General features: G+C 36.9%; 2 protein-coding genes across 2 annotated transcripts; both read right to left on the reverse strand.

The window, feature by feature from the left end:
• Window positions 1–1,433: 1,433 nt before the first annotated feature.
• On the reverse strand, window positions 1,434–3,926 carry LOC127631201 (insulin-like). The gene is made up of 3 exons (XM_052109245.1): window positions 3,870–3,926; window positions 3,515–3,699; window positions 1,434–1,853 (listed from the first exon to the last, which is right to left on the reverse strand). The coding sequence occupies exons 2-3, from the start codon at window positions 3,690–3,692 to the stop codon at window positions 1,705–1,707; spliced, it is 327 nt and encodes a 108-aa protein (XP_051965205.1). The 5' UTR covers window positions 3,693–3,699; window positions 3,870–3,926; the 3' UTR covers window positions 1,434–1,704.
• A 10,370-nt stretch (window positions 3,927–14,296) lies between these two features.
• Window positions 14,297–19,880, reverse strand: LOC127630401 (pannexin-1-like). The gene is made up of 7 exons (XM_052107875.1): window positions 19,688–19,880; window positions 18,655–18,791; window positions 17,896–18,098; window positions 16,469–16,674; window positions 16,009–16,319; window positions 15,689–15,851; window positions 14,297–15,386 (listed from the first exon to the last, which is right to left on the reverse strand). Exons 1-7 carry the CDS (start codon window positions 19,875–19,877, stop codon window positions 15,304–15,306), a joined length of 1,293 nt encoding a protein of 430 aa, XP_051963835.1. The 5' UTR covers window positions 19,878–19,880; the 3' UTR covers window positions 14,297–15,303.

Genomic DNA, 19,880 nt, shown 5'->3' on the forward strand with positions numbered 1-19,880 from the left:
CCTTGTGGAATTAGTGGAGCTGCTGCTCCGCTGAAGCAAAACTTGCATGTCGAGCGTCTTTAAAGGAAACAACACAGCATTACATCTTAAATGAAATTATATTTAATGCGTTATAGCTTTATGAAAGTTCAAATAATAAGGAAGCAAGTCATGTAAATAACTACAAACTCTGAATTTCTCTGTGCGGTCAGTGCCTCTTCTATGAGTTGCGCGAATGTTCCGATCTAAGGGGGAGAGACTGAAACCGCATCCGGCTGATGCTCACTCATGCCTTGTGCACGCGCTTAATGCAGCTAGATTATAACGTGATGGCTCGCGACTTATTGAATCATATTATATGTCAATGTGCATTTCTTATTATGAAGAGAATTGGCAATACGGAGCTTTAATAATACGAGAGAGTTCGTTTTTTTGTGAGTAAAGATGGATTGAAGTGAACAGAAAGGGGAAAGAGGAAGTCTTCACCCATTACACACTGCTATAATATATGTTTTTGATTTGTTTTTATTTTGGCTTGTTTTCCAATATACCTGAAAATGTCTCAAACTCTTTTAAAACAACACACATTTTCTTTAGCAGCTATACTGCAGAAGAAAAAAGTTATCTGAGAATGTTGAATATAAGATTAAAAATACAAATATTTTGAAATCTTTAAAAATCCTTTATAAAATTAAAAACCAGATGAAATTCCAAGTATAAACACTTGGTGACTGCAGAGAGCTACTTATTCATCCCTGGTTGACTAGAAGATTTCTAGATTTTGTCACAAGTTCTGCATTTAGATATATATTTAAACATTATCAAAGACTACTTTTATCAAAGTTGAGCATTTTGATTGATTTTCTTTGTTTAGGTTATTTTTTAGTAGAACAGCAGAATAACAAATAATAACCAAATGTATCCCTGGTTGTAACAAGTATGTGTGTGTGTTCAGCATTGTAGATGTGTTAATGTCTCACCAAATCATTGTGGTGTGTGTGTGTGTTCTGCATTGTTGCTGATTTATTGTTTTTTATAAATTATTTCTTTTTTTGTCCAAAAAAAAAAAAAAAAAAAAAATCAGTTTTATAGTCCAGTTCAGTTTTGTGTGTGTGTGTGTGTGTGTGTGTGTGTGTGTGTGTGTGTGTGTGTGTGTGTGTGTGTGTTTTGCACTCTTGATGTTTGGTAGTCTCACCCCTACATGTCTGTGTGTGTTTGTCTGCATTGTGGCTGTTTTTTAGATTTTATATGATAAAAAATAAAAAATAAAAAATAAAGATTTTAGTGTATCCCATTCATTTCCTAGTGTGTAACTTTTGACTGAGAACAGTACAATTGTAACTTCTTTTTTCTTCTACCACAGACTGATTGAATCAACTCCAATTTGTCTGTGTGTGTTCAGATATCAAATGGATGATAAGTCACCAAGTCTCATACATGTCAGTTAAAGGAAACCAGTTTTATTGAAGAAACAAAATTGATTTATGTCAGAAATGACCAAACAGTGCATGAGGGATGTCTGCACTTTTTAAATTGCTTATTCTGTTCACTTTTCATTCTGCAATGATGGATAATACAAATTAAGGCACTTTAGAGATACAAATGAAAAAACTTCATGGTTTAATTTGAAAATGTATTTTCTATGAAAAACAGTGTTTTAAGGCTGATACCTGTCTGTAAACAGGTGGTGTCATTGGCAGTTGTCACTAGATATGTGCAGGTTCTTTAATTGCAGTAATTCTGCAATTCAAAGATGCTGCAGGGTTTGTGGCAACACTGCTCCACAATGCCTCTCTTCCTTATAAGCTCAGCATGATCTTTAAATGCAAAGTCAGCCACCTCATTTTCCAGGCCAGATTTAGGAGGAAAGAAACCTGGAAAAGAATGCAAATTTTTTTGTTATTAGTCTAGTAGTTTAATGTTATTGTAAAATTGAGCCAATTCTAATTGTGGCACTTCTTTGTGATTAATGAACACCAGCATTCATTCAGTACATTTTTACACCAGTTGTTAGTGACAAATGAGCATCTTCTATGTTATGAGTGAGTCATGCAATCATTGTTAAAGGAGTATTTCACCCAAAATGACAATTCTCTCATCAATTACCCAAATTTATGCTTAAACTTGCATGATTTTCTTTATAATGTGGAACGCAAATGAAGATAGTTTGATGACGATATGAAGTGTTTTTATCCATACACTACCTCAATAGGTTACAACACTTTCAAGCTCCAAAAGGACATAAATGCAGCATAAAGTTAATCTATATGACTCACATGGTTTAATCTACAAAGTAATACAATCGGTTTTGGGTGAGAAACAGACCAAAATGTGACTATTTCTACAATTGGCAGTGATATCTCCAATCTCCTTTGCACAATGACGATGAGAAGCTCAAATACACTTCCCCGCACTTGGCGCATAGGCTACGCAAAGCACGTGCACAGCAAGTGTATATACACAGAGTGCGTGCCGTGTAAACAGCTTCGAGAGCAAGGAAGTGTAATCGAGCATCAAATCGTGATCACTCCAAAGAGCCTGCAGTATAAGCCAAAGAGCCTATAGTGTAAAAGGAGTCACATTGTGGTCGACTTCTCACCCAAATCCGATTTTATCACTTCAGAAGATATAGATTACCTTTATGCTGCCTTTATGTCCTTTTTGAAGCTATAAAGTTTTAGACCCCATTGACCTTTTACTGTATCTCCATCAAAAAAATCTTCATGAATGTGCCACAGAAATATGCAAGTCATACGAGTTAGAGACGGTATGAGGCTTAGTAAATGATTTTGGGGTAACTATTCTTTTAAGCACTTTTCCACAGGAATTAGCTAACCGTTCTCATGATAGAGAACCATTCTGGTGGAATGCCTGTAGGGACTTGGCAACTCTATATTGGTCAGTTGCTCAGTCTTTTCTAGTACCACAGTGAAAAAGAAACTGTAACGATGTTAACAAGCTCAGATTCGTATAGAAGGCCCTGGTTCCCCATGGCCTGATGGTGGCCTAATGGTGGAAAAACGCCTATTGACTCAATTGATTTTTTTTAAAAATACAGAATTGTTCACTACCGAAATGATGGAGGTGAACGACAACATACTTATAAGTTTCATTAAAAATAAATAAATAAATATATTTGTTTATGAACAAAACACTATCTGTTTTGTATACTATTCTGATGATAGTGAAACTTTGTTGTATGGCACTTTTCGTACCACTGTCTCCTTAAGATGATTAGCTTATATTTTCCTCTTTTGTAAGTCGCTTTGGATAAAAGCGTCTGCCAAATGAATAAATGTAAATGTAAATGTACTAGATCCAGTGTATGAGAGTAGTGCTGAGAGTTGAGTTGTACATGATGCTGTTTCTTCTTTAAGAGCTGTTTTTACAGGTAGAGAAATATTACAGTATATTGGATGTTGTAATATTTCTTTAAATAGAAGCAGACCAGAATGTCTCTGATGTATAAAAAGAATCAATTTCTCAGTATCTTTTCCCATATTAGTAGTTTTTCTAGAAACATATTCTTTCTTACCCAGGAGGGGGTCAACATCTCTCTTGGGGTTATAGAAGAAGCCTGTTGGACCACAGACCAGATAGAGCGCATCAACCAGGTGAGATCCACACAGATGCTGCGGGGCCCCTCCATTTGCGTTGACACTAGAGACAGCCAACAGGAACAGCAAAGCACCAGCCTGGAGCCACACTGCCATAATCACACTGAGAGAAAGAATAACATATGCTCTTTTAATTAATAAAACAAACATCAAGCGTTCTTAAAATTGTATGTATGCATCCACATGCACATAGTATCATTAAAAGTCATTGTCTCCTCTCTTTAGAAATGAGGAAAAGGTTTTTGTTGATTTACCATCCTGTCAGTTTCTTACCTGTTCTTAATGCAGAGGACGAGAACTACAGAAGTAGATGGTAGAGGAGCAGGAGAGTTGAGGTGGTTTGGAACGAGTAACGTGTCCTTCTCACTTTTATATCTAAGCAAGTGATGCTGGATTCAACCAGGGTCTGCAAACTTTGCCTTAATCAGCGGAAAACCGAGTCTTGTGTGCACAAACACACTCTAGATCTTTTAAGTGCCTGTCCAATTACACAAGCCACATTAGCTGTGTTTACCCAATCAATTAATATTAACGTCTGAGCAGTATTACGCTCATGATGGACAAACACATTCTGGTGCTCGTGCAGGTCTTGTACCCTGTGTTGTCAACCTGAAGTCAGTTTTGTTCATTGTTAATAATTGTTGACAAATGAATTTTACACAGTATTGCCTGATCATGGATCTTCTTGATGAATTTGGTTAATAAGGAGCAGCAGCAGGTGACAGGTGGTGGGGTTTCTTAGTAAAGATCATTTGAGTGAAACATCAGAATGTCTCCTTGTTGCCCATTCTCGAAGGACATGGGATGAGTAAATAGATGCCTCATTAGTCATAAGTAAAGTTTGTGACGTTCTCAGTGTGACATTTTCTAGCAAACAAGCTGGATTGTCGTATTGTTTAATGTTTTAAAAGATTTCATTTCAAACTACCATATACTGTCATAATGTTTCACAGAGTTAAAAAATATTCAGCATAGAAGTTGTAGAGATAATATAGTGTTAGTTAAAAGTAAAAAAAAACTAAATTTACTTGAAATATTGTTAATATTATAATATTTCTGAAATTGTCATTTTTGGTATGAAAATACAGCATTGTAAAGCAGTCCTTTAATCTTTTATAAGATTGTGATATATGTATGCTCGTTAGTGTGATGGCTAATTTCTTTATAGAACTGTAAAAACACATAATTACACACACCTTTGCCAAATACATTTCAACTCAGTTTTTCACAATTCCTGACATTTAATTGTAGAAAACATTCCCTGTCTTATATCAGTTAGGATCACTACTTTATTTTAAGAATGTGAAATGTCAGAATAATTGTAGAGAGAATTATTTATTTCAGCTTTTATTTATTTCATCAAATTCCCAGTGGGTCAGTATTTTACATACACTTTGTTAGTATTTGGTAACATTGCCTTTAAATTGTTTAACTTGGTTCAAACCTTTTGGGTATCTTTCCATAAACTTCTCACAATAAGTAGCTGCAATTTTGGCCCATTCCTACAGACAGAACTGGTGTAACTGAGTCGGGTTTGTATGCCTCCTTGCTCATACACACATTTGGTCTGCCCACAAAATTTCTATCGGATTTAGGTCAGGGCTTTGTGATGGCCACTCCAATACCTTGACTTTTTGCCACAACTTTGGAGGTATGCTTGTGGTCACTGTCCATTTGGAAGACCCATTTGCAACCGAGCTTTAACTTCCTGGCTGATGTCTTGAGATGTTACTTCAATATATCCACATCATTTTCCTTCCTCATGTTGCCATCTATTTTGTGAAGTGCACCAGTCCCTCTTGCAGAAAAGCACCCCCACATTATGATGCTGCCACCCCCATGCTACACGGTTGGGATGGTGTTCTTTGGCTTGCAATCCTCACCCTTTTTCCTCCAAACATAACATTGGTCATTGTGGCCAAACAGTAAATTTTTGTTTTATCAGAGGACATTTCTCCAGATATTAAGATCTTTGTCCCCATGTGCACTTACAAACTGAAGTCAAACTTTTTTATCTTGGTTTTGGAGCAGTGGCTTCCTCCTTGCTGAACAGTTGAATATTGATATAGAACTCAATTTACAGTGGATATAGATTCTTGTCTACCTGTTTCCTCCAGCATCTTCACAAGGTCCTTTGCTGTTGTTCTGGGATTGATTCGCAGTTTTTGCACCAAACTATGTTCATCTCTAGATATATAACATATAGTGAAAGCACTGACGACCCATGCAGAAGTTAATTTCAGTTAAAAATCGAGAAAGAGGCTATTGAAACTTCAACAAGCCTGTGACTTATACAACAAATTGACAGAGATGTTCATTCGCAAGGAGAGACGCATGGAATTTTGTGTTATAGTAAAGGTAAGTTAATATATTTATTAAAAATCTGTGTTATTGATACAAGGTCAAGAATAATAGGTCATTGTTTTTGGTTAGTCCGAGTCTATGAAGTGGTGATCTCGAAATCATGTCCTTCTTGTATTATTTCTGTTTTGTTGTGCTAATATTAGGGTGCAGTGTCTGTTTAAAAAAATATATTAATGGATGACTGCAGCGTTTACGATACATTTGCCTTGAGCATTCAGGTTAAGTTTGTTGTCTTTGGTGGTTATATTATTTGTCCATTTCAGTGTTTCAGAGCTGTGGGAAGAGTGATGTGTGAGGCCTATTACGGTGTTGAAACATATAGCCTGCTAGTAACTGGCAATATTTTCTTTTTCTTTTTGTTGTATGTCAAAAGTACTTCTGCCACTATGGTTCATTTGATTTAATGGACATAAACGTACTTGGCTCAATATATTATAATCTTTTATTGTGTGATATGAGCAGTATTACTGTCCTGAATTTAAAACAACTTGGTAATGAATTTCTCCACTGTGACATAATTGTTTTCATTGACTGGTGGGTTCTAAGGCAACAATTTACGTCTATTACATTTCTGTGACATTACATTCACCAGTATAATGTGTTTTGGGCACAGCGTTTAATAATGTGCATTCAAAATCTTCATACTTGCCCAGTCTCAATGCCCAGAGCACGTGCCTGAGATATATATATTACATATATTCTGTATATGAGAGATGATTGAAAGAAAAGAATGAAAGAAAAGAAAGAAATGCCCAATAATAATTTTGCCCAAAATTATAATTTAAGAGAAAAATAAAAATTAATAATCACACAGCCACAGGAAGCAGTAGACAGAAAGTATTTAGATACAATTATACAGGAGGCTTAAAATTCCTTTTCTGATTGCTTTTTTCTTTCTTTCCTTTCTCCAAACAATGAATTTGGAGTAAGGAAAGTAAAAGAAAACAATTGTAATGTAATGTAATATGTTGTGAAAATATGAATGAATGAAAGATTTTGTTCAGAGACAGATGAGCTGGTTTGGTTAAACCAGACATTAAAAAGACGTTACATGCAGTATTCACAGTTTGGCATGTGCTTTCCACAACTCTCATTATTACTGTAAGTGACACTGACCCTGCCACTCCAATAACATATTGCATGTATGCATAATTCAGTACAGACAAATATAGGAATTTTCAATAACCAGGACATGATTAACGCAGGCTTGCCAATTTTGGTTACCTTGTTGGAGTGAGAGTCTGATGACATATATATCTATATCTATATCTATCTATATAGAAATTATATATATATATATAATTTTTTTTTTGTATTCAACTCATTAAATAATACTTATTTTTATAGACCTAGTTATAATCTTGTTACTGTATCCATGAGTAGACCACTTTATTGAGTTAAGACCTTTTTCTACCAAAATGTTGTTTTCCTTTCATCAGGCTCTTAATAATTAAAAGTAAGTCATCGCTTGAAATATCTGAAGGCAAACATGGCCAGTTTGTTGAATGTTAGATAGAATTAGAACAAGAGTAAACGTTTGCCTATAATATGTCTAATGTGTATTCCTCCATGTGGGTCCTAGAGTCACAAGCTTGGAAGTAGGACCCAAACACAGGAATGCAATCAATGGGCTTTAATTAAAAATAGAATAAACAGGGAAATTCCTAGTCGTTTCATCAGAACAGGACACTGTCCCGGCGTCGAGCTGATTTCCGAAACATTATTTTATTAGCTTACCTGTAGAGATCGTAGAGTGAGTTAATCCTCAGAAATGCATTTGTTATTCAGAAATATCAGACCGCTACACAGCGCAATTGACCAATCAGAATCGAATATTGCAGAGAAGCCTGTAATAAATCTGCATAAAACCAGATGATATGTCATTTTGTAATGATGGTGAATGAAACTTTGTCTGGGATTGTGCAATTTTGGCAATTTTTAAATATATATACTTATAAATAACTTACACAGAAAAGGATAATACTCAGTTTTATTAAACTAAAATCATTTTAACATGCATATTGTTTACTTTTTGTGGCTATACTTTTGAAAAAGTCAGTATTTTACCATTTATGGATTGGTCCCATTCACTTCCGGGGTCCTTGGTAGTGCAGTCATTTGTATACAGGGTGAAGATAGCACACATCCCTGGGGGGCACCAGTGATGATTGTACAAGTGCTGGAAGTGACAGAGAGATGTGGGAACAGAGAGTTGGTTTAATTTAGTCCGGAGAATAGCTGGGATGATGGTGTTGAAAGCCAAACTTAAGTCCACAAAAAGGATCCTTGCATATGTCCCTGGTCTGTCCAGATGTTGCAGTGTACCAAAGAGTGAGGTATAATTATTGTCCTACAAAGTCACTCAAGTGTAATTTCTATAATTTAATATTGTTTATTCTTGTGGTCCATCTTGGTGACATTTTTAACCATAATTTTAACCCTGTCTTAAGAAACTGCATTGTCCTTTAGTCCTTTGGGTAATTTTTGACCTTTAATGAAAACCATTAAAAAAGAGTTCTTGATTATTATATAACAGCACTAAAGACCTCCCTCAATGAAAATCTTGGGGAATTTTGTTGTGATAACAAAGTGTATAATGACAGAGAAAAAAATTATATGTACTGAACATTAATGGAGTAACATAATTTTTAAAAAGTAATAAAAAAGTTATAAAACTTGGCCAAAACTGTCTATGGATGTCTCAGTTTACATTATTTCAATTGATTTTCTGCTTGTAGAAAATCAACAGTGTTCATTTTAGAGTTACAATTTTAGTGCATACCTATTCCACAAATGAATCTCCATCACCTTTTCCAGCAGTAAAAATTGGCCCACTTTCCACATCCATAAATCCATTCCCACTAGACATGTTATAAAATATCAATATATAGATTATTGATCGACAAGTATTTTATCGATACATTTTTGAGGCATCGATATAATAACATAAGTCAACATTTAAATAAGATGCCTAATTTTCTGCTTTCTAATTCACTGTTGGTTGGCATTCCGTTTAATGTAGTCTGGTGTAATAGCGTTGGGAGACCAAAAAAGAGTGATAAAAGATTTGCTGAAGCCAAAAGAGAAGTGGACTAGGCACACGTATCACAACACAGGACACGATGATGCAGTGCAGATGGCAGTTCAGTCTAAGTTGTGGATCTAGTCACCATACACACAAAAGTTCTGAAGGTTTATTTACTTCGTCAAGAATGAACAGTGACATTGATGAGTTTGCAGGTTAGAGTATGAATCTGTGTAACGTTGCTAGTTGAATGATTAGAAATGGCTTAATTCCCGTTTGCGGTTATGTTCTGCAAAACACTTTGTTAATTTTTTCTTTTTTCTTCCTTGGACTTTTGAGTCCCTGACCTACACAGAAAATAATTGATTCAAATTTTAGAATGCACGATGTCATCCTCCAGATGCGTTCAGTGTGCAACCCCCTTTAGTTTACCCTTCTGCTCACACTTATGTTTGAAGAAACAAAGACTATTGTGCAACGAGTAGCTATATTTATATCTGAAAAAATGCTGATATATCTCTATAATAAGGCATCGATCCCAAACCTACTTCCCACTACTGTTAAACAATTTGTTGCAGTGTTACGGGATTTAGAAAGGTGCCGTAAAAGTTCCCTTTCAAGACAATCATTTCGACCCTCTGTCAGCTGATGCTTTATGGTTATCTCCGCATGTGTAATCGATCTCTAAAACTCTTTAAAATCACAGTAAATTTAATTGGCAGATAGAGATTTGTGTTTCACCTCCATCGCTCTCTTCATCAGGCGTATATACGGTTGCATGCAGCGTTGTCTGGTCAGAATTTTCTCCTTTTGGGTAGAGATATCTCTCTTTGTACTCTGCACACCTTTGGATTTTCAAGCTTGGATTCGCCATCAAGGTTTGCACATCTTCACAGCAGGTGGATTGTTTAGTCTACTACCTGTGGTGCTCCGGTGAAGACCGCTTATTGATGCTTTGCCATTGTGACTAAACATCGACGGCTCATGGATTGATGTGTGTTTTAGTGGACACATTTTTGTCTACTGCATGTTGCGCATCATCAGTGCTGTATCCTTTGAATTTATGAAGAGTATTCATAAACGCTACTGCATTTACTGTGTTTGTGTATGTGTAACTACTGTACACAGGCTGGGGAGACCTGTGCAATGGACATCCAGCCTTTGGCACCTGGACAGATGTGCAAACAACCTAGCACATAAATTGTCTGGAACTACTTGCTGTATTTCTAGCATTGATGGCTTTCTGGCCAGTCATCTAGGGTTTTCATATCCTGATCTGAACCGACAACACAGTGGTTGTGGCATACATAAATTGTCCAGGAGAATATTAAAAGGCGAAATATCTCCTACTGATATGTGCAAGCCATGTTCCACGCTACCACTCCCTTCAGGGCGCAGGTTATTATACTTCAGGATTTCTCGGGCGGGGCCGGGTTGTGATTCTGCACACCCGGCCCCTAATTAGGCTGATGAAGCCCAAGAGGGATAAAGGTGACCAGAGACGGCAGTGCGACAGAGAGAGAGTTGCTGCCCGACACCTGTGTGTATTTGTCTTTTTGGTTAAGTTTATCATTTAAGTATTATTTGTATTAGCAAGCCGGTTATCGCCTGTAAACCAGTGTGTGGCAGCGGGGGCGTGGTCAAGCGCCCGTCTGGGAGAGAGGAGTAGCGTGAGGAGAGCGGCATAAAAAGCAGCAAACGGAGAGCCTCAAGAGGGAGAGCCCGACACCAAGCCAAGAGAAACGAATTGTGTGATAATATTGTGTGAAAGTAAAAAAAGATTAAAAGAAGCCTTACCTTTGACGCTGTTTCCTGTCCCTTCCTTAGTGGAAAGTGTTACACACTTCCTCACGCTACTGCAATTAGACACAGGTGTTAGACATAATCTAGCTCAGGTGTAAGCGCCCTTACCGCTTTTCTCTCCCAGACGGGCGCTTGACCACGCCCCCGCTGCCACACAGTGTAACACAGTTGAAGGGAAAGGAGGAGGCGAGAACCGCTAGATAATATAAATAACATTTTAATAATAAACTTAACCAAAAGACAAATACAAACGCAGATGTCGGGCCGCTGCCGTAACTTTCTCGCTGTCGCACTGCTGTCTCCGGTCACCTTTATCCCCCCTTTATTCATCAGCCTAATTAGGGGCTGGGAGTGCAGAATCACGACCCAGACACGACCTCCAGCCTGCCACATCCTTATATCCATATTCACACACGTTAGTGGTTTAAAGCATCCTGTGATATTGCACTACCCAAACCGGTTGCCATCATCCCTATATATGTATCCATTCATTGTTTTGCTCCACCCTTCTTGTACTGTTACAAAGAGGAGACTCTGTCTGTGTCTTTAACTGCCCTATTGGCTAGTAGGCATCGTTGCTCATGCAAATCAGTACCCCGGCGTGACGGTATACATTCCCCATAGTGTCAGCTATGATGCAGTGTAGGAATGACTTACTTGAAAGCGAATGTTAAGGTAATGTCTGTATCCCTGGTTCCCTGAAAGAAGGGAATGAGAAATTTTAACCAGTCGTAACCTTATATTTTCTTCTGCCATCTAATTAAATGCAATAGGTATTTTAATATTGGGGAGCCTTTAGCCCCCATGTACCCTATTTTATACTGTAAAATCAGATTGTTTGTGTGTGTGGATATGTGCATCTGTGCACGAATACCATTTGAGAGGATAGTATGCAATTTGTGGGAAAGATGCTGTACCTAGTGTAGCAGGTGGGGAAGCTACAGAACAGTATAGGGCTAGAGGAAAGTTTAACTTTATTTTCTTGTAAACTGACTCCATTTCTAGAGGTTTGCCAAAAAAATCAGGTCCAGTCAGAATCTGAGAAGTCTAAATCTCAGGAGAATTAATATGGTACTGAACTATTTTGATTTGTTCCTTTTTATCGTATGGTTCTTAACACGTCAAATCATTTGTCTATTGTTTTTCCAATTAAATGGCTACAATTTTTATATTGCTTATTTTCGTTCACTCTGCATGCTGCAATAATGAATACAGATATTAGACAGATACCTAAAACACGTTCTGTGTTCATTTAATAACATTTTATTTTCTCAGAAAAGCACAAATCAAGAGAGTTAAAGCTGATACGAATCTTTAAACAGGTGGTGTCTTTGGCAGTTGTCATTAGAAATGTGCAGGTTCTTTAGCAGTAATTCTTCAGTTCAGTGTATGTGCATGTGTTGAAGCAACACTGCTCCACAATGCCTCTCTTCCTTATCAGCTCAGCGTGATCTTTAAATGCAAAGTCAGACACCACATTTTCCAGGCCGGATTGAGAAGGAATAAAACCTGGAAAAGAATAAGGCAATACTTTGATATGGTAACACTTTATGCTATATATTTTTTATACAACTATAAAATGCTATTACATACTGATTAGTTAACACATCTTCCTTAGAAGAAGACTGTGGCAGCGGGGGCGTGGTCAAGCGCCCGTCCGGGAGAGAAAAGCGGTAAGGGCGCTCACACCTGAGCTAAATTATTTCTAACACCTGTCTTTAATTGCAGTAGCTTGAGGAGAGCGGCATAAAAAGCAGCAGCAACAGAGCCCAAGGGAGAGCCCGACACAAAGGCCAAGAAGCTATTGTCGTATATTAGTGTGTGAATTAGTGTGGGAGAATTAAAAACAACCTTACCTGAACCCTGTTGCTGTTTCCGTCCCTTCCTCACTGGAAACTTGTTACAGTTACCTTTGATATTAGTCTAGTAGTTTAATATAAGTGTGAAATTGAACCAAAACTATTTGTGGCATTTCTTTGCAATTGCCCCTATTCAGTAAAGAAAAACTGCAGATGATCAGGTCATTACTACAACTTGGGTAAAAACTAAATCAGATTTTCCTCAAAATCCTGGAGGTTTAGACTTGTTGACATCCAGTAAACCCTGTTTTACTATTTTACCATATATTTGTTATTGGGAGTATTTTGCATTATTTGCCTTCCAGCCTTTCACTATTGTACACAATTATTGTCTTACCTTTCTGTGGGTAAATTAAATATCTAAAACTTCAATAATGAAAACCTGCTTTAACCAATATTTTTGTTTTTCTATCCTCTATATGCTCTGTTTGTATTTCAGAACATATAAATTAGAAACTTTTTTATCAAATACATTATTTAAAGTATAGGACTAGTATCTGACCAGTACACCACAGTTCCTCTACTTGAAATATATTCGTTCTTACCCAGGAGTTGGTCAACATCTCTCTTAGAGCTTTCACAGACCCGCATAAATGCTCCAACAAGGTCAGATCCTCACAGACGATGCTGGGTTTCTCCATTTGTGTTTACAATAGAGACAGCCAACAGGAACAGCAAAGAACCAGCCTGGAGCCACACTGCCATAATCACACTGAAAGAGACACAAAGCTGCATCGTTCATAAAATTGTTAGAGATGAGGCAATCACTGTTCATGACACTTTGTGCACTTGGATGCATACACAATCCAAGTGCAAAAAAGTGTCATGAACAGTGATCGCCTCATCTCTTTATAAATGAGAAAAAGTTGTGAGCGTTTATTGTTTATTTACTATTCACTTCAGACTCTTACCTGTTCTTGAAACAGAGGACAACAAATACACAGGATATAGCAGAGGAGCTGAGAGAGGCGAGATGGTTTGGGTCAAACAACGTGCCCTTCTCACTTTTATATTTAAACTGGTGATGTTGTTTTCAACCAGGTTTTGCTCTACATGTCTGAATCATTGGAAAATGAGTCTTGTTTGTGAAAACACACTCCTTTTAAGCCCCTTTAAGTGACTGTCCAATCAGCCATGCTACATTAGCTGCCTTTACCCAGCCAATTCAAATTAATGACTGAGCAGTATTACACTCAAAAAAGACAAACACATTCTGGTCCTTATTTGTGTGACCTGGTTGTAATTTAATTTCCCACATTTTTAAAGATTTAATAGCAAACAACAGTACTGCATACTTTACTTTCCAAAATGTTCTACAACATTCCAGGATATTCATGTTAGAAGTTATAGATAATGTGTTTAGGTCCAAAGTGCAAAAAATGTATTATTATATATTTTTGAAAATACCTCCTTGTAAACTTTGTAGCCCCTCAGCCCTTTATGAGAATCCACAATCAATGTAATGTATGCCTGCTTGTTAGTTAACTGTGCAACACATTTTCTCATAAAACAATATATAGAAAAATGGTATTAAATATGTTTCTCTCTCAATAAGAGATATATATTTAGCTGAGAGGCAGAGCAAAGCTCGTTAAGTGCAAATATATCTGAATATTTAATATGATAAATATATAAGTAATGGAACCTCATGATTTAAAGAAATATTGTAACAGAGAAAAAACATTTTATGGAAAGAACAGAGATTATTGAAACCTTTTCTTTTTTAGATTACATTCTGTTTCATGACTGCAGTCCATTTTAAATCATTTTAAGAGTTACAGCTATAAACAAACACCACACTTTTCATGTACAGAGATTTATTCATTTAAATTTGTCTAGCAGTGTTCTAGAAGTGTTCAATTCAATAAGACATGCAATTAATTTTAATATCTCTGATGGATTCAAGGTAAGAATGTAAGGAACTATGAAACTACATATATACAAAAAAATAATAATAAAAATAAATAAATAAGAGATACATAATTGAAAAGCATTTCTTAAACAATAGGTCTGTATAGATTAAATGTATAAATATTTAATTAGCAAAATGTTTAACTTATTATAAAAACTGTTGCTCCCCTAAAAACAAGAGTCAGTGACATATAATTTGCAATATATTATTACATCTATAGTACATTACAATCTGTACATTTGATTATTGCATTTAGGCAGTGCATTGTTACATTATAAAGAAATATATTCCTTCTTCCTATATTAACATTTCATTTGATCTTATGCATAAATAATAATCATTCACCCCATACGTATTAGTGTAAGGTATACACAAACATGCTGCTCATTTTGCAGGTACATGTCTTTAGTTGCATTTGGCCACCTACCAGATAACTTTTTAGTTATCAAGATTTATAGTGTAAATGTAAACATTAAATATCTCACTGTTAGTTTAAGGCATTCCATAATGTTAGATTTTATTCATATTTTAAGGAAATCTTCAAAAATGAAACAGCTCACATGCTACTAGTTTTTTTTTTTTTTAAATCAGTACAGCTAAAGTATATTGAACTTAAACATTTTAGTGATTTGATTGGCTGGCTTTCACACTTTGTGTAAACAGCAGAGCTTTTGAACATATACAGTCATATATATATATATATATATATATATATATATATATATATATATACCTGAATATATCTCAGACCACCCTGTGTCTTACATCCTTCACACAGCTGCAGCTTTTTGCTGTCAGTACTCCATCATCCAGCAGAACAGAAACGTCTAGAGAGAAAACAAATATTCATATGTGCTGCTATACCAACAGTTTCTGTAGCAAGACAGACGTTTTATTATTTTTCTTTGTTGCTTTTTTGTACTTGTATTCTGACATATCAAATGATGTGTTCATTACCTTCATATAAAAAAATGCAAATAAAATAAATATAAAAATAACAATTATAATATATATATATATATATATATATATATATATATATATATATATATATATATATATATATATATATATATATTAGTAACATACTAAAATATATAATATCTTCACATACTGATGTCACATTTACCCTTTAGTTCTGAAGACACTTCTGTCTTAGTTGACTGAGTCTTCCCATCGACAGTTTGGTACTGTTTCCTGTCCACCATGTCAGTCCTCACTTGTCCCAGAGTCCTGAGGAGACACATGGTGTCAAAAGCTGCATCCCCACACTCTGACAGCAGCTCTAATACCTGCATACACACACCACAAATATTTTGCTTTCACTCACTGATTACAGCATCCAGATCTGGGAATTAATGCACTTTCAAACACCATGTATAAAAAAACTGACGAAGAGTTAAAACAGATGCATAAAATGACATATACAGACATGCAGTATACACACACCTGTAAACATTTGTAGCTCTTGAGCTCGCTTAAGTTCTCCTCCAAGAACAGCATGTAGATACCAAGGTCATCATAGCGCCGTGCAGTTGGCTGCAAATCCAGGGAATGACCGAAAGCAGGCAGTAGGCGGTACGGACGGAGGAACTGAGCACGATGGTGCTGGAGGGCAGGTTGGAGGGCAGCGTAAAGCACAACAGGTACTAACAGTACATACACCGCCAGATTAATGCAACTTAGGATGTGAAACACATCCACTGCTACTAGCTTACATTGCACTGCATCTGGTACCCCACTCTCATTTACTAATATACCTGGAGACAACACAAAAACCACAATTCACTACACAAACAACAGAAAAATCATTAGAACACCAGCACAGATTAAGAGACACACACAGGTGCATCAGATGCATGCAAGCACACACAGAGACAGACACAATTGTGCTATCTACGTAACAAACCTGTGCGCAGGTTACAGTAGAACTGGTCAATGGGTGACACCCAAAAGATGTAGTAGGTCAGATAAAAGCAAGCCAGCAGTAAAGTGAGGAGTGTTAAAACCCGACAAAGGAGATATTTTGCAGCCAAAGCCCATGAAGCATGTTTTGTCTTTAGGAACAGCTCTACCAGAGGGTACTTAAAACAACCTTCAGTCAACTCAAGACCACTGAGAGACAGAGATAGACACAGGGGAGATAGATTAGAGATTAAATTAAAAAGGATATTTTGGGTTAGCTTCAAGATATAAAGGAGATACAAAGATAGTTTAGATAGATAAGTTTAGAATAGCAAAGTAGTCTATTTTCCCCAAAGCATTCCCCAAGCAGAATGACACTGTTATGTTGACAAAACACACTTAATATTGTTTAACCCTTTAAGCTTTAAGATAATGATGAATTCTGAGACTCTCAGCCTAAGAAAAATTTACTTTTTTTTTTTTTTTTTGTCTGATTTGGCATTATATATCTTAGGTTGTACATAAAGTAGCTCTGAAAATCTTTTTGTTTTGTTTTTTTGTCCCCAATCATGTCTCTTTAAATGAGTATTTTTTTTGTGTCGATACAGCAAAGCAATCAAAAGCTATAGCACTACAAATATAATTTATCCTAGTGTCCAAAAATGTTCCAAGTGTCCAAAAGCCTCTCCAAAACATAAAACATAATAATTGTACATAAGAATGTATTACACATGCAAACACAACAATGACTAAAGGTTTGCATAGCATACAGACATGATATTAGTAATGAGTTTCATTTTGTGCCATTTGAGTCATCATTGAGTCTGTGTCATGTACTTAACACCATCTCCTGGTGGCCATATATAATTAGAGTGATTGATCACATGACTCTCTGCCTAAATATGGAGGACTACCTCCACTGGTTGGAGCAATCTAAACCCAATCCGATTGGTTTAGCATTCCATGAGTCTATAGCATTTCCGGTTATATCATATGATCCAGGAACGCTAACGTGTTTGTAGCCAGATAGCAAGATGTATGCACATTCTGCTTGTTATCTAATGATCTATGCATCCGATTACACTGTGTGTGGGGGCTCGTTTTAAAGATAATCACCACTTCTAAGTAACGGTATGTGACATTTCATGTTCTGTTTATTTTTCGTGAAGTAATAAGCAAATGGGTACCCTAACATGTACAAGGGTTGCCGAGAGAAACAACTCGGAGGTGAGCTAAATTCAAGCCTTTTCTTTAAATGTGTAGTAAAGATGATTAATTATGCAGATAGAGAGGCAGCATTCAAGTACAAACAATGGGAGAATAAAATGTTATTTGACACATTTGGAATTGCAAGATTAAAGTTTTCATTATTTCTGGATTTTTGCTGAAGTTTAGTTTAGCGTGCTATTCAACTATTTAGTCGCACTGTACCTGTGTGGGTCTTCTGCAATGTCTTTGCCTTCAAGGTTTGATGTGAGACTCTTGGCAAGGCGGATGGCCCGGTTGTAGCAACGGTCAAGTTCCTCCATGATAAAACTGAGGTCAGAGGAGAGGGAAGGGGCAGCCGTGAAACGCCAGAAGAGAGTAGGAATATATATTAGGATAGCGACCAGCAGAAGGATATAAGGAAAGAACTGCAGGAAAAGAAACAGATGAAAGGATAAACAAGAAACTGGAAACTTCTTTTGACATATTGTTGCCTATTATTGTGTTTGTTACCAGTCCTGTTCAACCTGCTTTGAATGGGATTCGAACCAGTGTCTCTGGCATGGGAGGCGGGTGTGCTAACGAGGAGGCTAAAGCCTACAGCCTCTAGCATCAGTCACTAGTGCGCCTCTTGAGGCCAGGGGAGTTATGTTTACACACACTGTAAAGCACGTACCAGCTGGCTACTGTTACACTCACCCCCCTAAAGCTCACTCCCATCCAGGTCACAGCACCACTGTTACCGGTCCTGCTCAACCCACTCCGAGCGGGATTTGAACCGGCGTCTCCAGCATGGGAGGCGGGCACGCTAACGAGGTGGCTTAAGGCTACAGCCTCTAGTGTCAGTTGCTAGTGTGCCTCTTGAGGTCAGGGGAGTAAGGTTTACACACACTGCACAGCACGTTTCAGCTGGCTACTGTTACATGTTTGTGAATCACCAATAAAACTGAAGGGCACTCTCAGGTACTGAATGCATTACGTTACCTTGTGTAGTCGAAGGGGGGCGCTGTAAGCCCCATCCTCCCTGTGCTGGCTCTCCACTGCAGCCCAGCAGAAGGAGTCCACATAGGATGCCTGTCGCCATGAGAAGTTAGTGGGTGGGAAACAGGTGATCTGAGTTCCTAAGGAGGAGGGAATAATTAACAAGAGGCAACAAGTTTTTACTATTTATAGCTGAAGAAACCGAAAGCTCTAGGTGTTGAAAATTACGTAGCCGCCTATCTCTTACATGCACACATATCCTTAAACTTAACGCACAAAAAATGTTTTGCTCCGAGCTGCACCTCTGCTTAAGCAAGCGATACTGACGTGGGCCAAAGGTGGAATTTAAGTACAGGCTATTTCTTTAAGGTAATATGCTTGTATGCGCGTGCACTGAATTACAGACGTCTGACTGAAGTTCATATTGCCTTATGACAGGACGCCCTGGACAACATAATGCTCATTCGTCCTGAAAAATATGACTTAACCTTTAGCTTAAAATCACAATATTTATCTTTATCGTTATTGCATTATATGTTTTGTGTTGTGAACGCTCATTTCGCTCTGGTTGCGTCACTATGCGGTGACGCGCCCATTGTGGATAATTTCGCTCGTGTCTTTGTTGCAGTAATCGACAGATTTGATCGATGTTAAAATGCGGCCTTCAATCTGTAAAGAAATAGGCTAATATCAAACCTTCTACCAAAACACTTTAGCGTTTGTCTTTGTCTGTATAGCTCATCTATTTTAAGGTTTTATTTATTTTAAAGCAAAAGTTTAAAAAAAAAATAATTAAAAAATGAGAGAATTGGGCTTCGTAATCATTATTTCAAAATGAGATTTGAAACTAATATATTAAACTGACGTTACAAAGCAACTCTTCATTGTATAATTTAAGATAGCTCTGCAACATTTAAGAGAAGAAACATGTTCGGAACTCACAGGATATTCATTTTGATCATTTATCACATTCTAAGCACATTTCTGTTCACTTCTTACGAAAATTAAGTTAGCATGGATAAAATATGTTACTGACCCACTGAGACTTCTTGTGCAAAGGCGAGTGAGATGAGTAACAAAGGAAGACCGACCGCGATAAAACTGACCAGTTTGTCTACGGCCAATTCCAGCCGCACGCCTTTATACTTAGATTCACTCTGTTCTTTCAACATAAAATCAGAAAATACGTATTCAGTCGCAACGTGCGCTATTGCCATTGTTGACATGTA

Source organism: Xyrauchen texanus, chromosome 3 (assembly GCF_025860055.1).
Source record: "Xyrauchen texanus isolate HMW12.3.18 chromosome 3, RBS_HiC_50CHRs, whole genome shotgun sequence".
In the NCBI taxonomy this organism is placed as follows: Eukaryota; Metazoa; Chordata; class Actinopteri; order Cypriniformes; family Catostomidae; genus Xyrauchen; species Xyrauchen texanus.

What these genes read in the sequence shown, in the direction of transcription:
- LOC127631201 (XM_052109245.1), bottom strand. Translation starts at nt 3,692, where the DNA reads ATGGCAGTGTGGCTCCAGGCTGGTGCTTTGCTGTTCCTGTTGGCTGTC. An exon ending in AGATGTTGACCCCCTCCTGG is followed by an intron (nt 1,854 to 3,514) that starts GTAAGAAAGAAT and finishes ATTCTTTTCCAG; the next exon opens with GTTTCTTTCCTCCTAAATCT.
- LOC127630401 (XM_052107875.1), bottom strand. Translation starts at nt 19,877, where the DNA reads ATGTCAACAATGGCAATAGCGCACGTTGCGACTGAATACGTATTTTCT. An exon ending in TGCACAAGAAGTCTCAGTGG is followed by an intron (nt 18,792 to 19,687) that starts GTCAGTAACATA and finishes CCTCCTCCTTAG; the next exon opens with GAACTCAGATCACCTGTTTC. An exon ending in AGAGCTACAAATGTTTACAG is followed by an intron (nt 15,852 to 16,008) that starts GTGTGTGTATAC and finishes GTGTGTATGCAG; the next exon opens with GTATTAGAGCTGCTGTCAGA.